The 25,140-nt window shown below is 43.5% G+C and overlaps 1 protein-coding gene across 1 annotated transcript in view; it reads right to left on the bottom strand.

Moving 5' to 3' along the window:
• Nucleotides 1-10,587, bottom strand: part of DCHS2 (dachsous cadherin-related 2) — a 105,333-nt gene extending 94,746 nt beyond the window's left edge. Inside the window, exon 1 of the mRNA XM_021530219.4 lies at nt 8,706-10,587. Coding sequence (XP_021385894.3) covers nt 8,706-10,529 — 1,824 coding nt within the window. The 5' untranslated portion in view covers nt 10,530-10,587. The remainder of the gene's footprint in view (nt 1-8,705) is intronic.
• Between the last annotated feature and the right edge of the window lie 14,553 nt (nt 10,588-25,140).

The following is a 25,140-nucleotide window of genomic DNA, read 5'->3' as shown; positions in this document are numbered from 1 at the left end:
TATCCCACAGGAAATTGAACTAGTAAAGTCTGGCATAAATGTAATGCTTGTTTTCATTTAGTACAGAGAACAGGAAGAGAGAGAACCTAGAGCTGCGTCTCTAATGTACTTTCCGTTATAGAATGAAAACCCACTTCCAAACAAAGCACTTCAAAGCATTTCAAAGTACATAGATTTGACCTGTCTAGAGGAACCAAAGTTATCACAGGGAAGCTTGTGGAAGTGAGGAAATAGGCACAAAAGAGGATTGCAACATAAGCATTGTCTGTCCCTTAAAACATGTTCTGCTAACTCTCCCTGTCAGATGCTACAGTGAAGCTTGGGTTGTACTGTCAAGTTCACCCACTTAAAGAAAACCCAGTTAAAACTTTCTTTACCCTATTTCATTTAAATGGGATTAACTGAGAAATATTATTTGACTACATACACAACACAACCACTAACCCACCTACTTTGGTACATATTTCCTGCCTCTACCTTAAAGACACTTAACAAGTATTTATCCAGAGGAGTCAGCAGAGATTTTATATCTGTGCGCTGTATTTTATATACAGCACACAGGTCCTTACAAACATCCCTTCTGCATTAGAGTGCACTAGTAGTTACTGTAAATGCTTCCAGTTACTACATTTAGTCATGTATTGTTAGAAAGTATACAGCTATTTAATCACCTGCACATTATTTATATATAATATAAAATTATATACACAAGTTTATATAGGAGAGTAGTTCAGTACAAGAAGGTGAGAAGTAGCTGCACATCTTCTGTTGCAATGCTAAATACACCACCATTCACCAGGCATGACAGATATCTCTTGCAATTCAATATTCTGAGAAGAATTATTTCACCTAAGTGCCAATGAAATTAATGATTTTGTACAGTTTCTTATATAGTTGTCTCAAAGAGCTTAGAACTGATTGAATGAACTGTGATTTATGAGCATAATTTAAAAAATCCATTACTCGTCCTGAAAAAAATGCTTTTTTACAGATATTAGTATGCTTTTCTCATAGACTGAGAGCAAGGGCACTATCTTCTCTTAATTCTCTAACATGTGAACTTTCTTCTGCTACATTTCCTTTGTAAACAAGGCTTAATTTTATATTTTCACCAGTGGCACGTTTCAGCATTTGGTGTTAAAGAGTAGCTGCTGGCCAAATGCTTTTTTTTTTTTTTTTGCAGCTAATAAGAATGAGTACTGAAAATGAATGGAGAGGCGATACAGCAGATGTGTGAAATCATAAGGAGTTGGACCAACAATTCTCCTTGTCTCTAGGTTGAGAGCAAAAGGTGCTTTCTCCTGGAGTAGGCAGCTGATTGACACACCCACCACCACAGCATATTAGGCCAATGATGCTTGGGACATGCTGAGGTGAGGGCTAGGTAATTTTCACAGAAAAAAAATAAAATCCATTCAGGGATACAAATGTGCAGAAACTACCTTGCCTAGGATGTCCTCAAGCTGAAAATGGTCAAACATCAAGAATCCATGAGGGAAAATGTCACATTTGCCCAGCTCTTAAACTCATCCAGGGCATAAGCTTTTAGCTTCTATGAGAAGAAGAATATGGGGCTAGATGGGATATTGGTCTGATACAATACATACACTGACTTCTGCATATAATACCTGTCCCAAATGAGCTCTGTGTTATATTTCCCCAAAGAGTTTTGTTAGCTGATATCTCTGCTTCCATGCTGTTCACACCTGCAGCAGGATTTGAACAATCAATTGGACAGAGAGCTCCACTCCTCACTACAGAAGTGTTCATAATAGCTTGACACTCTATGTGGAGTACAGATTGCTCAGACAAATTTAAAAGAAAAATGCAGTCTGGAAAAAACTTATTTTTTTTTCAGCATGCAACTAGAAGTTTGTTTCCAAGAATGAACTGAGCCATGAAGTAAAATTAAAAGGTTCATCCTGCTGTGTGTCAATCTGCTTGCATAATAAGGTGGAATTTAAGGGATTCCTAACTCATCTGTTTTCCAATGCTTTAAAGCCTTCCAGAAAAGACTAAGCATTCTTCATTCTGACCCAGCAATTAATGAAAATCTGTAAGGACAATAAAATGCTACTAATATTTGATAAATGGACAGACACAACCATACCCATCCATTTACAGATTATTAATAATTTGCTCTAGTATACTGTAAGACAACTGCTGATGCCAATTCTTTGTAAAAGTGAATACCAGCAAAATCCATCCATTTCTGAATTGGGATGACTTCCATTTAAAAAAGTATTTCATGACCATTACTCCCTAAGGTCAGTGGCTATAAATTAACTCTTGCTGGACACTTAACAGAAATGCTATTCATTATGCTGCATAAAAATCTAAAAATTTAGCAGCCAAAGGTATTCAAGGACTCTATCTTTGCCACTGGTGCTCTGAGTAGTCTATTAGCTAATATTTTAATACACAGCTCTCTGCAATATAAAGTCTATGATTAAGACTTTTTAATATCATTACTCCTCTTCTATGATTAGGGACACATCTAATTTCTCCAATAAGAATATCTTTATCACATATGCTTCTTTTCCTATCACAGCTACCGACTAAAGTAGGCAGAAAATGTTGGAGAAACTTAGCTTAGTCACATGTAAGCTTTCAAAAATTCCCTTTTTCCAGACCCAGTTTGCTGACATCAATTAAAAGATTTTCCTGAGAACTGGGGGAAAAAAGGTAATTTACTGCAATAGTTTTTTTAATGTTTTTATTCTTAAACTTTAATATAATTTTTAACTTTCAAATAAAAGCCAAATGTTTCCATGTGTTTTTGATGTTTCAATATTTCATATGTTCTTAAAATTGTGAATTAAGGTAGCAAACAGCTGTGGATTTATTATACAGATGGGGGGCAATTACCTTTGGAGATCTGATTTCTTGTAGGTGTTAGATACTAAAAATTTAACACTTGCCACATTTAAGAGTAACCACAAACTAAGAGGAGCAAAAGTGAAAGGCTTCCAATTTCCATTTCCCTGGACCAGAGCTTCTTATATCTACAAAGCACCCATTCACTGCCACACAAGGATTGCATCAAGGAACCGAGGCTCATTCTTACAAATGCTTTAATTATTAAATGGAACAGCTTTTCTATTTTTAAAATGCTAAAAGGCCACCATAAGAGAATTCTCAAGCAAAAGCATCTGGAGAGTTCCCGTTCACCTGAACTTACCTAATAATTAAAATGATGTATTTTGGGGGTTGATTTTTTTTCTTCATTCCTGCAATCAACTCAGCATGACCATCTACTACTGCTGCACAGATTCAAAGAAACATCTATTTATCTTTGAGCCCAGATCACCCACACTAAAGCTACATCTTAATAGATCACAAAAAGTTGTGCATAGCCACAAAAGCCGACTTTATACCCACAAATAAATAGTTTTGCATTTTAGTTACAGATTAGATGACAAATTTCTTTGCTGTTACTGTAGTTTAGTCTGTGCTTTGGTGTCTCTGTTGTCAACTGTATTAGTTTTAATACACGGTAGCATTTCAAGTCAACAAACAAAATCTGTCTTTACTGCATCTGACTTTAAATTGAATACAGTGAAAATAAGACCTGGAGAGCTCAAGAAGTGAACACAGGAATTCATAGCATGACATCTTTAGCTACTTTCTGGTTTACCTGTAACAGGGATGAATTTGATTTCATAACTCTTTAGAATTTACATGAACCATCTTTGCTGGCTTCATTTCTGCTTTCAGTAATTGCAGTGTGGCTTAAATGATCCAGAACTAAAACCATGAGGGAAAGGACTGTCCTTTTAGCTCCTTGTTTCAACATTCAGGGAAAGAAAAGGAAGAAAAATATGGTTTGCAGCCAATGCTGGTGCTACCTGCTTAGCGTCTCAATGACAGATTACAGTCTCTAAGTCTCCATCCCTCAAAGCAGGGATGTATCCTCCTTTCCTTTCTGTCTTCTTAGTTTTCTTTCTTATTTTTCAGAAGGCAGAGAAAAATTAGAGAAAATGCATGTTATAATGTCTTTTTTAGAATTCTCTCTTTCTGCAAGTAGCTCTTGGAAATGTGTTTTTCAAGAAAGTACAAATAACAACTCTCAAATATACTAAGCACTTAAAAAATCCTCAAACTACATGCATCCCTCTTACATATATTATGTCTTTAAATAGTATTTTCTCAAATCTCATGGATTTATTATTCCATAATTCCTGGCATACCTAGATTAGTTTTAAAACCTTTAAACAAAATCTTTGCTGTCATTGCATTTACAAACCTCCCATAATCTCAATATCAGAAAATATGTTATTTTTAAATAAAAGGAACAGAGAAGCTCTACCCAGTAAGCCTCTTTAATGGACCAGAAAAGTGCAAGTTGTCATAACCCTGGAATACATGTGGGTCTGTATCATTCGCCAGATAACATATGTTTTTTCTCTTCCTCTGCTCTTTCAGAGACGACTCTAAAGCAAATAAACATGAATTTTCTAATACACCATAAAAGAAAATAAATTTACTAAAAAGCTACTGACATGGCTGTTACTAAGTCATGACAATGTTCTCTTCAATATGCAATTACACTTACATAACTTGTTAGACTTTTCATAAGAATGCACGTGCACTATTAGAGAATGACCATCACACATTTATACCCTGCAAGCTACAGCACATTCTGGCAATGGAAGCAAGTTTAGCCTACAAGCCCCAAACATACACAGAATGTACTGGGCTGTATAACATAAAACAAACATCTTCATTAAGTTCAAAATATTAGTTGAATTGACAGCTGTCACCATCACCAAATCATTAAGCTTTGCAGAAGCCAGTATGGGAAATACTCTTTTATGTAAGAGTCCACAGAGAATAAGAATGTGGTGTTTCCATCCCATCTAGGTAGAAAACACGAGGCAAACTGATGCCAACATGATGTGCTAATTTCTCCTAATTCAGATAAAGTTGTAGCCTGCTCAGAGACGGAAAGAGAGAGAAAGAATATTGCCTTTTAGTACTCAACTTCAGCTAGAAGACAGGAAATCCTGACAAATCTGGCAATAGAGTACTATAATTCAGAGATATATTGTGCTAAAGAGAACCATAACAATGAATATTGAGAAGCATTACAATCACCAAAAAACACTTGAAAATAAAATTTGCAATCAGAATTAAACCTCTATTATCAAGGCAAGTTTATGACAAAGCTTTATTTCTTAATTCATTCATAGAATAAGTGCATGGCTTATTCTATTCACTTAGACAAAGAGAGACTCTTTGTCACACCCCCTTACCCTTAGGCCACAGAGGTGCAGTTATCAAAGAGTTACACATCATCAGATGCTAAATCTACCTAAAACTGTCAAGCTCACACTAAAGAGTGCAGAAATAGAACATAATCACCACCATCACTCAACAGCTGATGGACATTTGTAATCACTTGTAAAAGTATAGTAAGAAAGACAGGATAGCACCCAATGAGTTCTCACTCATTCCTCCATCTTATTCCATTTCTCTAGGCCATGCTGAAGATCTTCAGGAAAATAGATTTGTATTATGCTGAAAGTGATTAAGGCCAGTGGCAACTCAAAAAAAACCATGCAGTACCTCTACATGAACAAACCAGGATGTTGATACACCTGCAAAAATCAAAGCATTACTAAAATGTCTGCAGACATCACAACACACCAAGAGGGCTTCTGCTGCTTCCCTTTTAGTTACTGCAAATTGCCTTGATCTACAATTTATTTCTGGTTGTGTTCACTTTTACCTTCCTGTACCTTTTATTTTTAAGCATGCCACCAATAATGCTTAAATTTTAACAAAGGTGTGTCTTTAACAACTGGCAACAAACCAAAAGTTCAGTATCAAAAAATAGGCCAAAGTTAAACAAATGTAGTTAATGACTTCAAAATTCTACTTACATCCTTCACTGCATACATCTGCTCTACTTTCTAAAGTCTGATAACCCACTACTTTCCCACTGATTTTCCCTTTTCTTCATTTAACTTTCTCCCATTTGTCTGCTCAGATTTCTGATCTCCATCTGTGTTATTTACTGTGAGGATACAATTAGGATTCATTACGACATTTCTTTCTTATGTTAGTTAATGCAAACAAATTTCATTTATTTTTCAGGATTCAGATTCTCCCATATTGGTCAAGCTGCACTGGAAGGGAGAGCCTTTTGTCCACAAAGAAAAGTCCAGACATATGTCTGGAACAAAGCAGTATTTCCAGAAGTGGTTGAAAACTATGTCTTTTAAATACATGGTTAATTCTTCTAATTGGTGAATTCCTAGAGACAAGGAGGAAACATTAATACAGACTTACATGCAAGTTGATCCATTTCACAGGACTAGCCCATATTATGGGCTACTTCTGTGGAGAGTTGGGGGAAAATGGAGATAACCTGAATGATCACAGTAGGAGTTAAAAATTTCCCAGAAGAAAAGAAATCCCCCATTATCCACATGCAGCCAAGAACAAGCTGTGCAGTTATTTAGTGGCTGGGCAGAGGCACAGCAAAGCACTAAGGTAGAAAGCTCTGGACAAATGGTGTACAAGGCAAAGGTTTGTCACCAGCTGGTGCCCAAGCAAAGGTTACTGATGAACATGACTACTTCAGGAATGCCCTACTGCGAGAGCCCCGCTGTTTGCAGAGGGATAAGGCTAGAGAGGTTTAGAAAGCTTTAGAAGACTTCCAGATATCATGATTATGACTCAAATATAAACCAAATGTTTATCACCACCTCCCAGGTTGTGGAGCAGAGGAAGATGTGACATGAGCAGGCTTCTGCAATATCTTGGTTTGTTTCCTATTCTCCAGGAGCAACAGGAACAGAATCCATGGCTACCTCCTTCTCATACTAGCTTTGAAGTTCATGAGCCCACCTGGAGCCAAGACTCGCATCACAGACCCTAAAAAACAGCTTGGCCAAACCAAAACCTATTTTCTACATTCTCATCACTTACTGCAACTCCTAGAGCAACAGAAACAAGGCTGCCCACTTCATGATAGCCCTTTCTGCTCTCACTCTTTGAATAGAAGGTTTCCTTTCCTGGCTTTATTACCCCTGCTCCAATCGTTACCAGGACGTATTTCTTTCTTCCTACTCTCTAAACAGGATTATGGCAGCATGGTGACACTTCCAAAATTCAGTGCACCATGAGTGATACCCACGCCCATGACATTACAGCGGTCCTAGAAAATCTGCACTATTAATGCATAAAAACATTCAAGAAAAAAAAAAAAGTAAAATCACAATTACAGGTTATTCTCTTTGAAATACTCAGGAGCCCTTCGGGAGGCTTCTAGCCGCTTCAATCAAAAGCAAGCAGGCGCTATCCCTCAGCCCCGCCGCGGTGTCCGGCTGCGGCAGCGCTCCCCGACGCCGCCGGCCCCGCTGCCTTTCAGCACCACGGACGCCGGGGCTGCCGCACCGCCCCTCGCTCCTGCCCGGGACACGGCCAACTCCTAAAATTACATTATTATTTTCCTTTTGGCTTTCCTGGGGCCACCTGTGCACGATGTTCTGGGGTTTTTGTTTGGTTGGGTTTTTCTTTCCCCCCGATGGTGTTGAAGGAAGACAAAAGGGCAGTGTGATGGGATTTTCTTTTTGGCTTGGGATACCAAATGAAAAGCTCCATGAGCTCAACTTTCCCAAGGGTTTTATAGATTAAATTGTACTAGGGCTGTACAAATTGTGTACTTTTTGAGCTCAGAGTACAATTGGAAAAAAGAGAAAAAAATATAGAAGAAAATTAATTTAGAAGGACACCTGAAGATAAAGACAGATTGATTTTTCATCAAATGTACTGAGGAAACACATTGCAGTTCTCCCTAGGTCTCCTCTTTAAGTAATGGTTTTTCCCAAATCCATGTAAGTTCTGCACAAACTCAGAAACATTCACAGGCCCAGCTGTTGTGAATTTTCTTCTGCCAGAAAAGGCTTTGTTCTGTTCAAAGGTATACATTCTGTAATGCTTTTCCAAGCTAAAAGCAAAAGGGCTCTCTGTCAACTTCTGGCCCTCCAAAGCCTCCATTCAACCTCACCTGCAAAGAATAAAAAGGGGTTTTTGCGGACAAGTAAGACATTTCTCTCTATTAGGACTAATCAGTTTCTGCCAAGGTGGGGTGAGCTGATTCACATCGTCAGCAGAAAGCTCGGAAACCATCACAAAGACCCTGAAGTGCATTTTAATTTCACGCCACTGTGTGTTCACTGTCTGCCCTTCTCTCTGGCTCGGTTTGGGTCAAGCTGCCCTCGGGGATGGGTCCTACCTGCTCTCTGAAGACCGTCCAAGTCCTCAGAAGTATCACAGTTGGTTTTGCTCTGGGGTTTAACCAGACTTGATAATTGATTTATGATTTACCCATACCTGACTCCCTCTGAAGCCCTGAGCTGTGCTCATGACCCACGCTACAAGCGTTGCGGGACAAGGAACGCGTTTCTCAGGGCACGCGTGAGGACGGCGGGCGAAGGGCCGCGCTCCACCTGCCGCGCTCCCTGCTCCCGGCAGTGCTGGAGCGCGGCGGCGGTGCCAGGGGGCTCAGCAGCGTTCCAGGGCAGCGGCCGCGGGGCCGTGCGGGGCCGTGCCGTGCGGGGCCGGGCCGTGCCGTGCCGTGCGGGGCCGGGCCGTGCCGTGCCGTGTGGGGCCGTGCCGTGCGGGGCCGGGCCGTGCCGTGCGGGGCCGGGCCGTGCGGGGCCGTGCGGGGCCGGGCCGGGCCGTGCGGGGCTCACCTGGAGGAGGCGGCGGCCGCGCGCGGCGTGCTCGGGCAGGCGCGCGCGGTACACGGCGCGCGCGAAGCGCGGCTCGTTGTCGTTGGCGTCCTCCACGCGCACGCTGAGGCGGCACGCGGCGGCGCGCGGCGGCACGCCGCCGTCCCGCGCCACCACGCGCAGCTCCAGCGCCGCCTGCCGCTCCCGGTCCAGGCGCGCGCGCGTGCTGACGGCGCCGCTCCGCGCGTCGATGCGCAGCAGGGCCAGGGCGGCCGCGTCGCCCTCCAGCGCGTACCGCACCTCGGCGTTGGGCGAGCCCGGCTCGTCGGCGTCCGAGGCGCTGAGGCGGAGCACGGCCGTGCCGGGGGAGGCGGCCTCCGAGACGGCGGCGCGGTAGTGGGGCTGCGGGAACGCGGGCGTCTCGTCGTTGAGGTCGGCGACGCGCAGCAGCAGCGGCTCCTCGGCGGAGAGCGGCGGCGTGCCGCCGTCCGTGGCCACCAGCCGCAGCTCGTACAGGTCGCGGCTCTCTCGGTCCAGCGGCCCCGCCACGCAGAGGAAGAAGACGCCGGCCCCGGCCGCTCGCAACGCGAAGGCGCCGTCGCCGCCCAGCAGGGCCAGCGCGATGCCGCCGCCGTCGCCCTCCGCACCTTCCTCGTCGCCGCTCTCGTCGGCGTCCGAGACGGAGACTCGGGCCACGTAGTCGCCGGGACGCGCCCCTTCGGAGACCCGCGGACCGCCGGTCTCGGTGAGGTAGAGCAGACGGATGGAGGGCCGGTTGTCGTTCACGTCCAGCACGGCCACGGAGACGAGGACGCTGGAGACCTCGGGCTGGGCGCCGCCGTCCCGCGCTTCCACGACCAGGCGGTGCAGGGCCCGCGCCTCGCGGTCCAGCGGGCGGCGGAGGCGCAGGACGCCGCTGCGCTCCTCCACCGCGAAGTAGCCGTCGGGGTCGCTCTGCCGGCGATTGATGCCGTACCGCACCTCGCCGTTGGCACCCAGGTCGGGGTCGGTGGCCCGCAGGCGGCAGACGGCGGTGCCCGGCGGCGCGTCCTCCCGCAGCCGCGCCCGGTACTCGCCGCGGCTGAATGCGGGCGCGTTGTCATTCTCGTCCAGCACCCGCACCGACACCCGCAGGCGGCCCCGTCGCCGCGGGCTGCCTCCGTCCCACGCTTCTACCACCAACCGGTGGACGTCCGCCCGTTCGCGGTCCAGCCGCCGCAGCAGCACCAGTTCCAGCGGCTCCGGCCGCGCATAGCGCAGCTGGAAGAGCGGCGGCTCCCCCGCCGCGCCGCCCTCCTCCAGCAGCGCGTAGCCCTGCGTGCCGAAGCCGCCGGCGTCGGGGTCGCGGGCAGCCGGCAGGCGGAAAGCGGTGCCGGGAGGGCTGAGCTCGGAGATGTTGAGCTGCAGACTGTCCTTCGGGAAGCGTGGCGAGTGGTCGTTCACGTCGGTGACAGCGATCTCCACCTGCACCACCTCGCCGCGCAGCGTGGCCGCCACGAAGCTGTAACGCGCCCGCCGCTCCCGGTCGAGCCGCCGCGCCGTGCGGATGATGCCCGTCTCCGGCTGGACGTGGAAGTCCGCCAGCACCGCCGACTCGCCGCTCCCCTCCGACAGCAAGAAGCCCCCGGGCGGATCCGCGCCCGGTGGCAGCCCCGCACGGATGTCGCCCACCAGCGTCTCGGCCGGCAGCCCCTCGTCCACTGCCAGGCTGAGGTTATACACCGGCGCCGTGCTGCCGCCCGCCGCGCACAGCCACAGCGGCAGCAGCAGCGCCAGCGCCCGTCCCGTCGCGGGCGCGCCGCCCTGCCCGCCTCGGCACCTGCCGGCCCGCAGCCGCCGCGCCATGCTCGGCCGCTAAGCCGGCATCGCGGGCAGCCGGCACCCTGCTGCTCGCCACCGCCACGCAGGTGCCTCCGCCTCGCCGCCGCGGGAGCAACTCCCGAACGCCGCCGCCGGTGATGGGAAAGACGAGCGTGTGAGAGGGGGCGGGAGAGCGGCTGCCGCCGCCGCCCCGCGCAGCCCCCGCCCCGCCGCCCCCCGCAGCCCTGGGGCCGCCGCCCGCCCGCCCACCCAGCGCCCGGGGGGGCGGCCGCGTCCCCCACCCACGGACGTGTCGAGCTGGGCCGGGATGGTGTGGCTCTGCTCCAGTGCCCAGGATCCGGAGAGGTCTTCGCCGAAATTGATTACTCGGGGAATCAGCTGGCTTCCTGCTGATGAGGCAAAGCGTGACTAGCGCACGGGCTGCCTCTAGATGCAGAAGCATGGCTCGTGAAGGAGAAGAATTTAAATGAAACAGAAATCTGCGAGGATAAACGAGTTTGCACAGTTCAGCGAGGATTTGTCTCGCCTTAATATTCTGGTCCTCATTTTCCATTAAAAGGCTTGCTTGTTATCCTAGTACTAGGTCAGTAAATAGCAACTCAGCCTGGTAGGAAAGCATTTACCAGAAGTAAGCTTTAAGTGGAAACTTCAATCAGTTTCAGCAAGACTGGAACTTTTTCCCTTTACCACTGTTCCTGACTCCCAAATCTATCTCAGAATGGTCTAAGAATGAAAAAGTGTTTTTTCAATGACACCGAGAATACACAGTATCATATAAATGCTAAGTACCAACCATCCATCTATCCATGAAAGTCAAGGACAATACTTCAGTGGTTACTAGTTTCTTGCTGTTCCCACTGATCCTTTACAAACTCAATTTCTCCTTTCTGGCAGGAATCTAACAGCTGTTCAGAGAAAATTAAATTCATCCTAAGACAGACAAGTAAAATCAGGGCAAAGACAGTAAGGAGGAGTTACTATAGCTTAGTGCTCTCCAATGAAGGGGCACTTGAGAGGGCAACTGTTTTACCATTTGCCTCTTTTCAAAGTCATGGAAGAGCTACGCATATACACTGCCAGAGCACTCTAAGGAAGGAGCAAACTCACTGCAACAGTGAGGAAAAGGTGAAGAGGATTTTTTTTTTCCAACATTTTTGAGATCTACACAATGCCACTTATCTGGGTTAAGAACTAGGTTCTAAAGTTTAGAAGTCCTAGTGCATGTGTGTAGTTGCATGGACAGGAAGGGGAACCCATGAGATCACATTCACTATATCTGACTTGCAGGACACCTCCTTACACAGGGAAACGGGGCAGAGCAAAGCTAGATCTTGTCAGATCTCCTTAGGCACATTCTGAGAAAGTCTCTGTATATTTATACACTGTGATAATTACAAGCATAGAAGCAAGAAGGAAATGCAGAGGCCCTTGCCAGCTTCCTTCATATTCATTGAGAAAACACATGGATCCTCCCCAAGTCACAGATGTTCAATATGAAAATGCCTGAATTCCACTGAATCACAGCAAGTTTAGAAAAACAGCCCATGTCCCTTGCAGCCCAAGTTGTCACTAAGAAAACATGTGAATCATGTTCCATCAGGCACATTCACCAAAAAACTAAACAAAACCTGCTGTTGACATGGTCAGGCAGTGCCTAAAGAGCAAAATTCTGTGGTAAGATACAGCATGCATAAAGATAGCAGGGTGAAAATAAGACTGATGTAGTTATCTGTGGTTCTGGCAGTATTCATGTATTTTGTGAAACTAGGACCGTTTAATAGTTTTATATGAAGTAAAATCATATAAAAGCACTGCCCAACTACAGCATCTTTACAGAAATACTACATCTTCAAAACACTATAGAGATTTTGCCTACTGTGAGCATGAGCTTGAACAGTAGGCATGAGCTTGACCTCTTAAATGTTCTTCCACTTTCTTTGTGTTCCTTCCTTGCCTGAATCTATTCTTTCCTCCATTCATTTCTTACACATTTTCTCTTCCTTTCTTTTTGCCATGTTCATGACCTCATTCTTTTCTTCCACAAATCACAAGCAGAAGTTTCTAAATCTTGAGGAGATGTTTGCCATCTCCTGGATATATTTAGCTGTCCCTGCTGTTCCCCATCTTCTCAGTGACATGCTGACCTACACAAAAAAGAGAACTGACAGTTCTAAGACATGGCAGGAAGCTGCCACAATGACATTATCCCAGGGGAAGCAGGGTGTCAAAGTTTTAGTGCACTAGCCAACTCCTACATCCTCAACAGATCGCTCTCATAGTGAACACACTTGTCAGCTCCTCAGATCTATGAAGTCTTCCAGTGTAAAAAGTGGACAGAAGGATAAGCATATTATTTGAAGATGAGGGATGTTAGAGTACACAAAATGCCTGAGCATTCCAGTTGTGATTGCCTGTGGGTGAGCTAGCCTGCTCAGACAGCAGAAAGTTACTTCTGCCGTTCTCCCATTCCATTCCTGGAGGTGGCCACCTCTGACCTTGTAGGCAGGTGAACAGCATAGGAATTCACTTTTAAGCCTGTGTCTTCAAGCAACCCTACATGAGCATCCCACTAATCCACTATGCAAGGCAGTGAACTCTGGTGCTCCCGAGCAGCTCCACATGCCAAATTCAGCTGTCCTGTGGCAGGGACCCAACCTCCAGGAAAGGAGCAAGGAAGGAAGCTGGAAGGTGACAGCTGTATCAGCTGCTCAAATTTAATCAGCCCATATTTATAAATCACAATTTACTATAGCTTAATCCTCCTTGGATTAATTGGAAATTCTTTTTCCTTCCATGAGAATTAAACTATACCAAACTAAAGCCGGTATGACACTAGAATGCAAAAGATCACTGAAACAGAGATAGTGTTGTTCCAACCATAAAGGTCTATCAATGACAGAATTAATTCTACCTACAAACATTGCCTCGCCCACACAACAGCTGTGGCAGCTGAAGATGTGACCCTCCCAAGCTGAGGACATGGCTGAGGTGGTAAAGCAGTATGACCACTTCCTTTTCTGCTGCTGGCTCACTGCAAACCATCTTCAGCAGCAGTTTGAGCCAAGCCACCTGACTCGGGGCTGACGCAGGGCGGGAGCGCTGCAGGATCCATTCCAGCGCTCATTAGATGGGCGGTAACAGCCAGCTGAGGGCCGAGCGTGGCTGAACTGCTCCAGACAGAGCTGAAGCAAATAAAATAAAACCTGAAACATTTTCCATGAAGTTATTTCCTGCTGTTTGAAGACAGCATGGGCTCAGCTGCTTGTTTCTGCCTTTCAGCCAGTGGGCACCATGCTTCCATTTCTGCCTACCAGGTGGTGTTCCCTGATCCTCCGTAGGTTTTGTTTAAGGACAAAGATTAGTTGAAGCAACGCTGAAACAATGATTTCCATTAACCCCAGTGATATTTTTTTTCCTATGCTGGGTTACAGAACGCCCATATAAATCAGCTTTCTGACAAAATTGTGGCATGGGGAGGCACTAATATCTTCAACTATTGCAGCTGGATCTAAGAAAGAATGTTTGTCTCAGCCTCACTGGCTGGGGTCACTGTGGATATTCAGCCTGTAATATGTGATATATGGAGAAAGCATTAACTTTGCAGAGCATCAGGTGTTTCATTATTTATAGTTCCCCAGGCACACATATATTGATTTCAGCAACACCTCCTTGAAGGAGTGTCAGCTGCACAAAAGATTTGCTGGTGACCACATGGAGGCTGGTCACAGTTACTATAATAAAAAGCTATGTAGGCACTGCTCTCCTTATAAATGCAGGGAAATGTAATTACAAGTATTTTTTTTTTTCTGGTAGCCATCATTTAACTCTTAATCACAAGTTAATTTGCCAAACTCCTTTTGCTGTGAAATAATAGATGCTTTGCCTTCTCTGTGGAAAAATTGTGTAGTTGCCATAATCTGATTTGAAATAGTATACCTGAGTTAGTCTTCAAAGGTAGGAAAGGCTTTCATACTGTTTGTAGTACAGATAGTAGTAGAGGGACCACAATGCCTTCACCTGTAGAGCATGTTGCTGCTGCCTTCTGTGGGCAATTACTTCAGAATTTGTCACTCAGATATAACCATCTAAGTAGGATTACTCAGATCAATATTTTCACATTAAATTTATTTCTAGTCCACTTATCTCATATGCTGTCAAACAGACTTAATAGTTTGTCACAATTTTGTGTTTCCATTTTCTAGATCTTCATTAATCTCTGCTGTCAATCACATTCTGTTTCTGCACACCTTCCCAGCTGTAAATCCAATCACTTGTCAAGGTGATTACTCAAATATACTGATATTTGCCTGAAAAAATTGGCTGTGTCCTACACATGTTAAATTTATCCCACTACTCACAGCAGGATGAAGACATTTCTTGTTATGCACAATATATATACAACTGATATTTTATTATGAACAAAGTTAATAAAATAAAATAATTAAAATATTAAAATAAATATTAACATAATTAAATTAGATTTTACTAGGTAGGTGTTCATTCAGATTTTGACATCCTAGCTAATTTTATATCTATACCTATATTTAGTTTATAAACTTGGTCACAGATTTAATTAATCTAGCAATGAGATTTTATCCAAAAGTAAAAGACCCCATATTTAACAGCTGTTCACTGCCTCATTTGTAATTAACATGATATGGGGTTACCTTTAAAACAGAAAAAAGGCTTATTTCTTTAGATGTCTGTTACTCTAACAAGCTGATGCAGATTTGAAGAAATCTCTTTAGGATGGCCAAGGGTTCACCTTTACAGGCCAGGAATAAATACGCAAGAGCTTCCCACTACATGGGTTGCATTCCACATAAAGCTGTCTTTTGCCATCTGCTTTGCTACTGCTGAATCCAGACCTTGGTGGCCTCTTAAAACCTGAAAGGTAGATCCAGAAAGCATGAAAAAAAATATCCCAGGCTGGATTTAATATTCCTTGGATATAATATCTCCCTTGACCGCTATGTTGAATTTACACATAAAATTTATGAGATTATCTACATTATCAACTTTTCTCACACAATAATAGATTGCAACCAGCAACCAGATCCAGTAGTCAAATTCTATGTGTGTAGAAGAGCAAAAGAAAAAAAGACGCAGATGTGAGAAACAAAATGGGACCAAATTTAGTTATCTGATGTGTTTGTCTGAACTGCAGATAATACTGAAAGTATGCAATGACCAAACACATTTGCAGGAGCTCCAAACCCAGATAATCTCTATCTGGATGCAGCCTCTTAAATCAGGGATGTGAGTGCAGCATTATGAAAGTTATTCCATATCTACAAGATATGATATTTTAGCATTTACTATATTTCCCAATCTCTCTCTAAGCTTTGAAGCTTTAAAAATCAAGAACTAGCTGAGAGCATGCAAAACAAAACCATTACAACCATATCTAAAGACACAGAAGTCATCAAGCAGAGGATTGCTCTGAATTAGCTCTTCCCAGACTTCCCTTCAGTGATGTCAGTTAGCTGATGCTAACGTTGGCCAGCAATGTGCACAGCACTAGTAGTGCCAGCGAACCAAAATGCAGTAGTTGGAAGTTAAAAGTCAGTTAACAGAGTTCAAGCTGCAAACAAGATGCAAAGAGCAAGAATAATTGCAAAGGCGTGCCATGGGATAGGATGCATTTTCTGTCACTTGCCATCTTTAAATCAAGGTTAGACAGTTAACAGACACATTCTATTTCAGCCACAAATGACAGGGCTTTAGGCAGGAATTACTGAGTAAAATGAAGTCAGGCTAAACGATTAGGCTGTTCCTTTCTGGCTTTCACATCTATGAAAATCCAGCTTCCCAGGGCAGCTGCCCTGATCACAGAAGAGCAGCCCACACAGTGTGCTTGAGACTGGAAACCTGCTGCTATCACTTCATCAGCTGAAGTCCCTGCTGAGGACTTGTGGCACTGAAAGGAGGGAGGGTCTGCACATAAAGCCATATCTTAATATGCTAAGCCACTCTGACAGCTGATTCCCTTGCTGCATTGAGCTAAGTAATTAATTAAAATAGCTGTAAATCAGAAGAGAGCTTTGCTTTTAAAAGTGAAATATACCATAATCCACGTGTGAATTAATGCCCCTGGCTATTTTCTCTCTCTCACGTGTACAAACACTAAAAGCAATGAATTCACCAGCAGTTTTAGAGCCTTTGTATTCCTCTTCCAGATGATAATTTCATAAAGAGTTTTGATGCCTGAGTTTTGGCTGCTGTGCTACAGCTGACACTGCCACAATTACATTCCTGAAAGGTTCACATGTTTTCTTAAACAGTCTATTAAGACAAAGCTATAAATAACACAAGAACAAAGCAATCCTCCTTGTCCCAGTTATAAGTGCCCTGACCTGCTGATATTCAGGGCACATAGTATTATGCAGTACTATGTATTTCTCTGGGGAGGTGACAGCTGTGTGGCTGGATGGGGTGAAAACCACCCAGCAGCTGTAGGGGAACAGATGTTTGTGTTACCTCCTGTAGCAGGTTTATTTGTATTGGCAGCTGTAATATAAATGCCAATTTGTACAATTGCTGGGTAATTCTGCTGATGTCATTTTGGTCAGTGGTAGTGGAGCACCTAGCACCTTCTCCATAGGCACTCATTTTTACTAGATATACAAATCTTAATTAATTAATCCTATTTGATTGAAAATAAGCCAGACTGAGTTCTGGAGACAGAAGTTGATTGTCTATTTTAATTTAGGTCATATAGGTGGCATCTAAAAGCAGCTCTGACAACTTCCTCAAGCCTCTTCATGTCAGCAGGGGGAAATCCTACTTTTAGGGTGCTGTCACTGAATTATCCAAAATCTTTTTTTTTTTTTTTTAATAGGGTTCATCACTACAGAATCTTTATGGGGCTGAGAAGGCTCATAATCACCATTCCACAGAGGACTGCAGGCAGATACTAAGATAGGGCACATTTACATCCTGCAATGAACAGAGACCCCTGAGGTGAAATTGAATCTGCTCTTCAGCTGGAGGTGTCACAGCACCACCTTAACGGGCTCCAGCCTGAGAAACCAAACCCAAGGTGGGCTTATATGCTGGAAAAGGCCCAACCATGTCACCATCACAGCTGCTAGTGCCAAACAGTCTTTGCAGTTCTGCAAAGACAGTGATGACAGGCAGTGAATGCACTGGGGTGGGAAGCTCCTTGTGGAGCCCTCACTCCATGTGTGCAGTCACAGAGGGCATCAGCAATGCAACCTGCACTTCCTGCATCCCAAGACAGTGGCTTTGGGCTTGTTTTTCCCTGCTTGCTTTTGCTTTTACCAGTCTGCTCTAGTTGTATTTCACTGCTGACCTTTTCTTTTCTTTTTTTTTTTTTTTTTAATGTGTGTGTATGTGTTCAAGAATAAAATAACACAGGGTTTTACCAATTTTAGCTCTGTATTTTCTGCTCTGGTGATGGGAATGTCAACTATGAGATGCTTGAGATCACAGCATCGCAGCAGTGGTTTTAAAGCTTCAAACATGGACATCACTCTGTTACCCACAGCAGATTGTTCCCCACCATAAAATAGTCAATAAAAATATATTTCTAAATGTTTTTTCATCACTCCTCGAATATTCATGAATATTCACATATTTGATTATGTTATCTTTAACATAACCCTAGGTATGGGTTGCAATGCTTCCATGTATCATACTGCAGTAAATATAGAAATCAGTGTATTTCAGAGTGAACTCAGCCAAAAAGGATAGGAAGGAGAAGTTTCTTAAGCCTTTAAGTAAGGCATAAGATAAACTTCTGTAATGTATTTAGAGTAAAAAGAAAGACTGCTAGGCATCTGTAAAAGGAATGCAGGACTAAACCCATGTACATTCATGCACTTGAATATGAGAACAGGAACAAGAAGATATCATAGAAAGACCAAATTCCTACAGCTAATTTTAGGCAAGAACTGCCTGTAGGCCCAGCTTACTATTTCAATTACATTTGCTATGTGTTCATGCCTGACTTGACCACATTGTTTCTGAATTCATGCATCAAAGGGTTTATGGCTGCTTCTTTCAAAATAACTCAAAATGCATCCCATCTCTGAACTGCGCTGAAAAATGCCATCAGGAGAATGAAACTGGATTCCTAAACATGTTCATCAGAGTAGGTGTCTTGGGTACAGCACAGCTGGGGTGCCCTCTCCCAGTGCCACAATGCCCTCAGCCACAGTCATACTCTAAAACTGGTGCCAGCACTTCAGGGATTAGAAAAATGCATCTATTTTTAAATACATTTTCTTCTTAACAAGTTACAAGACTTTTCTAGGTCACCTAGGAAAAGAACTAAGGCTATGCTTTTCAGACTTTACCAATAAGAATGATATGACACTCTTGAAAGGAATTGTGAAGTGTTTAGGTCTGGAACAGGATATGCAACAGATCTCACTCTGCCGGAAGCAGACCTCAGGCAGAGGGAGGTGTGACTGCCTGAAAGGGGCAGTTTATACGAGAAATCCCAGTGTTGCTCACATCTAGCAAAAGTAAACCAGCACTGAGAAGGGCATAAAATATCCTAGTGAATTAAAATGGCATTGTTCATTTACAGCACAGTACTTGTTCGACTGAAAATTCAGAGAACAGAGAAACTGGGCACTCTGCTGTCTTTGGGCAGAACCCAAAGTCATGATACAGATGGGCTCCCCACTGCCACACAGGGGCGGGGACATCAGGCCCCAGATCATGCCTGCTTCACATAGGAGCTCACTCTGCCTTTCAGCTTCTCAGCCCTGACCACCATGTCCCTGCCTCTGCCTACCACAAACCTACATCTGCCCACCACCTCCCAAATGAAAATAGGAAAACTGCTCAGACCACCACACATACCCAAGTAATCACACAGGGTAAAATGACATTGTCCCTTCAGTAAAACCTGCATGCTTTCTTTCTGACTCTGTTTTCAATTTACTGCTGCATGGTGGGGAGAGAAGAGGAGGAGGCCATCAAACTCGCTGTGGCTGTAGGAATTTTTCTAGGTCTGGGAGCAGTTCACAACTTCCTCACTTATTCTAAAGTAAACAACATGCACAAAAGTGCTCCTGCAGGGCTGAATATGGAGTCTCTCTCAGGTTCAAATCTCAGTTTACACCCATAGAAAAAAACATATTGCCAGCATGAGCTCATGACAGGGTGATCTCTCTCTGAATGCTCATTTTGGCTTATGCACTTGGAACAGCTTGCTGTTTCCTCTGTAGCTCAGTCGTGTGATATTTCACCTCACTCTTCATCAAGAGCCAGGAGGGGTCTGTAGTGCAGAGGAATGAAAAAATAACAGCAGTTTTAATTTAACATGCATTTCTTTTATGAGAGGGCCTTTTGAAATGATAGACAAAATTTTTATTTTCACGCACAAAGGCATTCTCTGCTAGGGGAAGATTTCAGGTCTGCATTTTCTCTTCCTTTTTTCTCTCTGTCATGAATGAAATGCTTTCAGTTGTTGACACAGGCTGTCAGAATTTCATTGCACTAAACAGATTGTTGCCAGCTGGTGGGGAAGGTAAAATGAATTAATCTACATTGAAATAATAGTTTGTACTTTTGAAATGGCATTCATTTACAAGCCCTAAAGCTCTATATACATGTGAATGAATGAAGCTTTATAGTGATCCATTGGGAGGGGTAAGCAGAACATACACTTTTCAGTCCCAAGCACAGAAGGCACCTGACTTGTCCAAGGTTAGACTAAATGCACCTGAACCAAGATCTACTGAAATCAATAAAACATTTCCTGCAACTTCAAGGCATGCTGAGATGAGAGCTAAGCTAGTGACAGAAATAGAAAATAATTCATAACCCTCAAATCTCTCTTCTAATTGCTATTTTAGGCTACTTTTCTTCCTTCTGTTTTAGAGCAGGCTTAAGTCAGAACATCAGCCAAACCACGAAAATTTATTACATGACAATATGATACAAGAGAATTTGTGTTAAAGCTTTCCAGAAAACAAACAAACAAACAAAAAAAAAACCACAACCAAACAACAACAAACCCAAAAAACAAAACCACATTGCAAGGACAAATAATAGTATTTTGTGGCCAAGATAATATTTAAAGGAAATCAGAATGAGTTCAAATATTCCCAAAGGCTTCTTTGCTTGAACACTAAAGCATTTACCTGAAATTTTTATTTACTGAAACAACTTTATGCCATTACTGCCTTGGTTAAAGGGATAGGGCTATAGCAGAAGTACCAGTTAGAATTCAGGACTCAGTAGTGTACCAGGGAACTGAAAAATCTGAACCACTCCCAATTGTGCACTCTTAGGCTGCTAAACAGATGCAAGTCTTTAGCAATGAGCACTTAAATAATCTTTTAATTTAAACCACACCTTTTTAATTGCAGTAACTGCCATGTAGTCATAACTGTAGGATCCACTTGGAAATACAGATGTTTCTCAACTATATGGAAGCAAATTATCATGGCTGGGATTAGTCATACCACAGCGACAGGAAGCTACCCAAGTTGCTCTGAAAAGACAGGCTTATTTACTTGCACACAATACTATCCAAACAGCTCTACTACTTTCTCACCTGAGCTGGGCAAAGCAGATCTGTCAGTAAAAGTTTGGGTCTTCTCTACTCTGCAATCAACAGCATCACCAACATTTTTATCCTACCAATTATTTGTAATATCTGCTCATGCTCTGATTTACATGGGCTTTATATTAGCTATGGTTTTATTTTCTCCAGGTGGTCACTTCACTGCATATTTTAGCTAAATGCAGTTTTAGTAATGGAGGGTTCCCCCAATTACCCAACCAGAGTCCTGCAACAGAAAATATCATGGCATTAACTTCATCCTCTTTCTTTCCTTCTCTAAGTTCCAAACCACTTATTCATCCTCTGGAGATGTTCTGACCAGGACAATAATGGAAGTTTCTTCCATAAAAAGAACAGAAATGGCTCTCCAGCTACCCCTTTTCTCTCTTACATTAGCAGCCTTCCAGGCCAAGGGCCAGCACTAACGGGTGGCTGAGCCAGGAAAGGACAAGCTCCTTGGGACTGTTGAAACTTCCTGGGCCAAAAGTAACATATTCAAACCAAGGCAAGAGGTGGCCAAAGCAGACTGTGGAGCACAGGCATTGTGCATTCACAGGGGATAAAGCAAGCCCATTAATGTCCATGGGTGTTGGTTTCTCATCAGGTAGAAGATGCATCTTCACAAGGAGCATGTTGAAGGAACCTGATGCTGGGAGGCAGAAACCTGGCTGAAATGACAAGGTCTGTGTCCACAAGGATTTTTCAGAATCTCCCCGTGCCAGGTAACAAACAAATAAATCCCCCCAAAATCTCCTGGCTACTAATGATTTTTTGAGCATTTAGAAATCCAGCCAGAATGAGGTTGGAAGCCTAACTAGGCCTCTGGATCATAGACTTGGAACAGCCTAAGACAGACACCCTCAAAGTGGATACTCTCCTTTCTCTGCTGATTACAACCCCCATCCAGAAAACTCACCTCAGCCTCCTTCAGATCTGGTTTCAAACATTTTCTCCCCATCTGTGCTCCTTCCTCAGCTAACTCTGTGCATTGCTGCTGTTGATGGATTACACAAAACAGAGATACAAGATGAAGTATGTATTGTTAATGTAGTAAAGACTCTCCTATCCATATTTCTTTCCAAGGACCCCAATATAAATGAAGGTTGCTCCCCCTAAGCCAGAGAAGAACAATCCTCATATATTCTCCACAGGACTATTTTAGTTCATTCACGAATTATCGTAACATATAAAAACATATGTAAAAAGTATCGGGTGAAACGCCTGCCTGACTGGAGTCAATGGCAAATCTCCCATTTATTCCAAAGGGACAAAATTTCATCCACTAAGTTCCAAAATTAACATTTTCTGCCTACATTTTCTTGGATATATATATATTAGGCAGATGCTCTGTGTTTGCTCCACAGCTAAAGAAAGTTATTATTTTCATGCAAAATGCAGTCTTGTCTCCCCGCTAGAAAATAGACTTTGAAAAATTTCTCCAGAAAATAATACCAAATTGTCAGGCTTTGTACTGTCTAATCTGGGTTTGGCATAACCAAGTGAACTCGCTGGCTGCTAGCCCTGCCATTAATAGTAACAGCACAGTATGGGACTTCTCCTTTGGTTTTCCACTTGTACATGCCTCTGTGTACAATTTCAAACACAGTTAATCATGAAGCAAGGAATAAATGGCAAAGTGGAAAGGCTGAGGATGGGGAAATACATTGAAACTCCTCTCAACAAGTAAAAGGGCAATGACCTGAGCACCAGGGAGAATAAAGTGGGGCAGAAAAATGTGTTCCGAGAGGATACATAGCCATCCTGGCAGCAGTGTATGACTTACCTCTCACAGCTTTCTGCTGCTCCTCCACATGGGTTGCTGCAGCCACAGGACAAGATGCAGGCCAGCATTTCATGTTTCTGTGAATTAATCTCAGCTGCCTCAATTTGCACCAATAAACTGGGCAGTGAATCACAACAGGCTGGGACAGAAGCAGGCTCCTGCCAAGGACTGCCTCTGGCCAGGGCATGGAGGCTAGGCAGGTACATGGGAAATTATTCTCCCATGCACTCAAGTCACGGGCAGCAACACAGCATATCCAAGGACATCAAACTGCTGCTGATCACAGGTAAAAAACTCCCCAAGAGGTGAAGATAACTGGGATAATAAGTATTTTTCTGGGGGAGGATGAAGAGTGTTAAAATTCTCTCTTGGGAGACTTTGATTTCCTACTAAATTGCTCCTCTTTAAACTCATGCCTGGCTTTCCTTCTTCCCATCAGCTAACATATTAAAAAGCCTCACCAGAGTGCTGGGAGATGCAATTCCCTCTTCAAAACCTACTTCTAAAGCAGCCATTCAATGCAGGGAGCTTTTGTGTGTCCTAGTTCAGAAGCCACTTCACATTTTTTGACCTCTCTGTTAGAGAGACAAAACTCTTCGGCTAATATCTCAGCCTAGGGATATTTTCCCTCTTTGAAGAAACACCAAGAAAAGGCAAAGGCACAACAATGAGAAAATAGTTCAAACTGGAATTTTGAACAGGTGTTTAGACAGAACAAATATTGATCCCTCGGTTCATCACCTTCTGAGATGGGAAAGAACATGAAAGAAAGAAGCAACACATTAATGCAGTTAGAACATTTCAGAATTAATTAAAACACCCCATCCCAGTATGCCCAGCATAGTCTCTCTGGCTGCCTCACCCTGATAAACATTTACTGATTTTTAAAAAATACAAAACCAATTAGTGTGGTAGAAATCACCTCCCCTTTTATTACTAGTACAGATTCAGAGCACAAATGTAACTGCAGAATTTGCTGAAGAGGGCTTATGACCAAAAGTGCTGGCAGAGAAAAGACATTTTACAAAATGCAGTCATGGGGACAATGTAACTTTTAAATTTCTCTGCCAGTGTATGTTGGGTGGATTTATTTGGTCTATGAGGCAAGATTCAAGACTTATATGTTGGCTTAAATCTCTGCTGAGGGAAAAGAGGAAAAATTAGGGGTTTAATAGAATAAATTTTATAGTATGAAGTTTGGGAGGTTTGATCCTATGGCCCTACTTCTGTGGTGGGTTTATACGAGACATAAAGCACATGAAAAATCTTGCTTCAGTGTTACTTCTCAATACTTATTCTCTTGTGTACTTTTTATTTCTATTTCCTTCTGTCAAAGGAGAAAAAGCCCAAAACAGATGTGGAAAATGTAAATAGATAGAAAGTGAGTCGATCAACCAGCCAAGAGAGATATTTCAAAAATGTTAGTGCTTCTTAACCACACCTTGCTTTTTTCACCATCTTATCCCTGGTACCTCCAAGTGTCCTGTTCTCAGCACACAGGTCAGCTGGGCAGAGCTCACAGCAGGCTTGGGCTCACACTGGGGATTTCTGTGTGCAGTACCATACACATGAAAACACATTAAATTATGTATGCATGAGCAAAGCTGGCTCAAAGATGTGGATCAAAGTGAAAAAGAAGGAAAATGAGTGAAAAGAAGGACATGAGGCAAAGACAACAAATAACATCAGTTTATCAGACCATTGAATGAGGGTGTGTTTTCATTTAAATGGAGTATTTAAAAATAATAATAAAGAAACTCATCATATTAACTGAGGCAACTAATGGAAAACAAATGCATGGCTTCAATGAGCCAGATACAGAAAAAATGCCAAAGAAGAAATTTTGGCAAGACAAAGAAGACTTCAGAGCAGAGCAAGTACAAGAACACTTCCTCTCCCTCCTCCCATTATGGGATGCAACAGCAAGGGTCACCATACACACAGAGTGCATATCACAACATTCACGTCTTGATTTAAAAGGAGAAAACAATGTGAAATAGCAACTGCAAATTTAGCTTCCCAAAATTTTCTCAGTAATGTGCATATGCTTTATTTTCTCCAAGCTTAATATCCAGCATGAAAAGTAGATGGTTTTATGGGGTTTGCATGGCCAGGTTTTGGCAGTGTGTGTTGGTGGGGACGGATGACCAGGCAGCAAACAGCCCAAAGAGCTGGGCACATTTCCAAATAGCTCACACTGCCCTGCTGAAGCTGCTGTCATTGCCACTAGTTCCTAGGAAAGGGTGGCAAGAGGTGGGACCTGTATGGAGCAGCACAGGCTGGATCTACCTCAGTACCTGTGCGAA

This window comes from Lonchura striata, chromosome 4 (assembly GCF_050655825.1).
Source record: "Lonchura striata isolate lonStrDom1 chromosome 4, ASM5065582v1, whole genome shotgun sequence".
Classification (NCBI taxonomy): domain Eukaryota; kingdom Metazoa; phylum Chordata; class Aves; order Passeriformes; family Estrildidae; genus Lonchura; species Lonchura striata.
The sequence above is the reverse complement of the archived record's forward strand: the minus strand, read 5'-3'. Positions and strand labels throughout refer to the sequence as shown.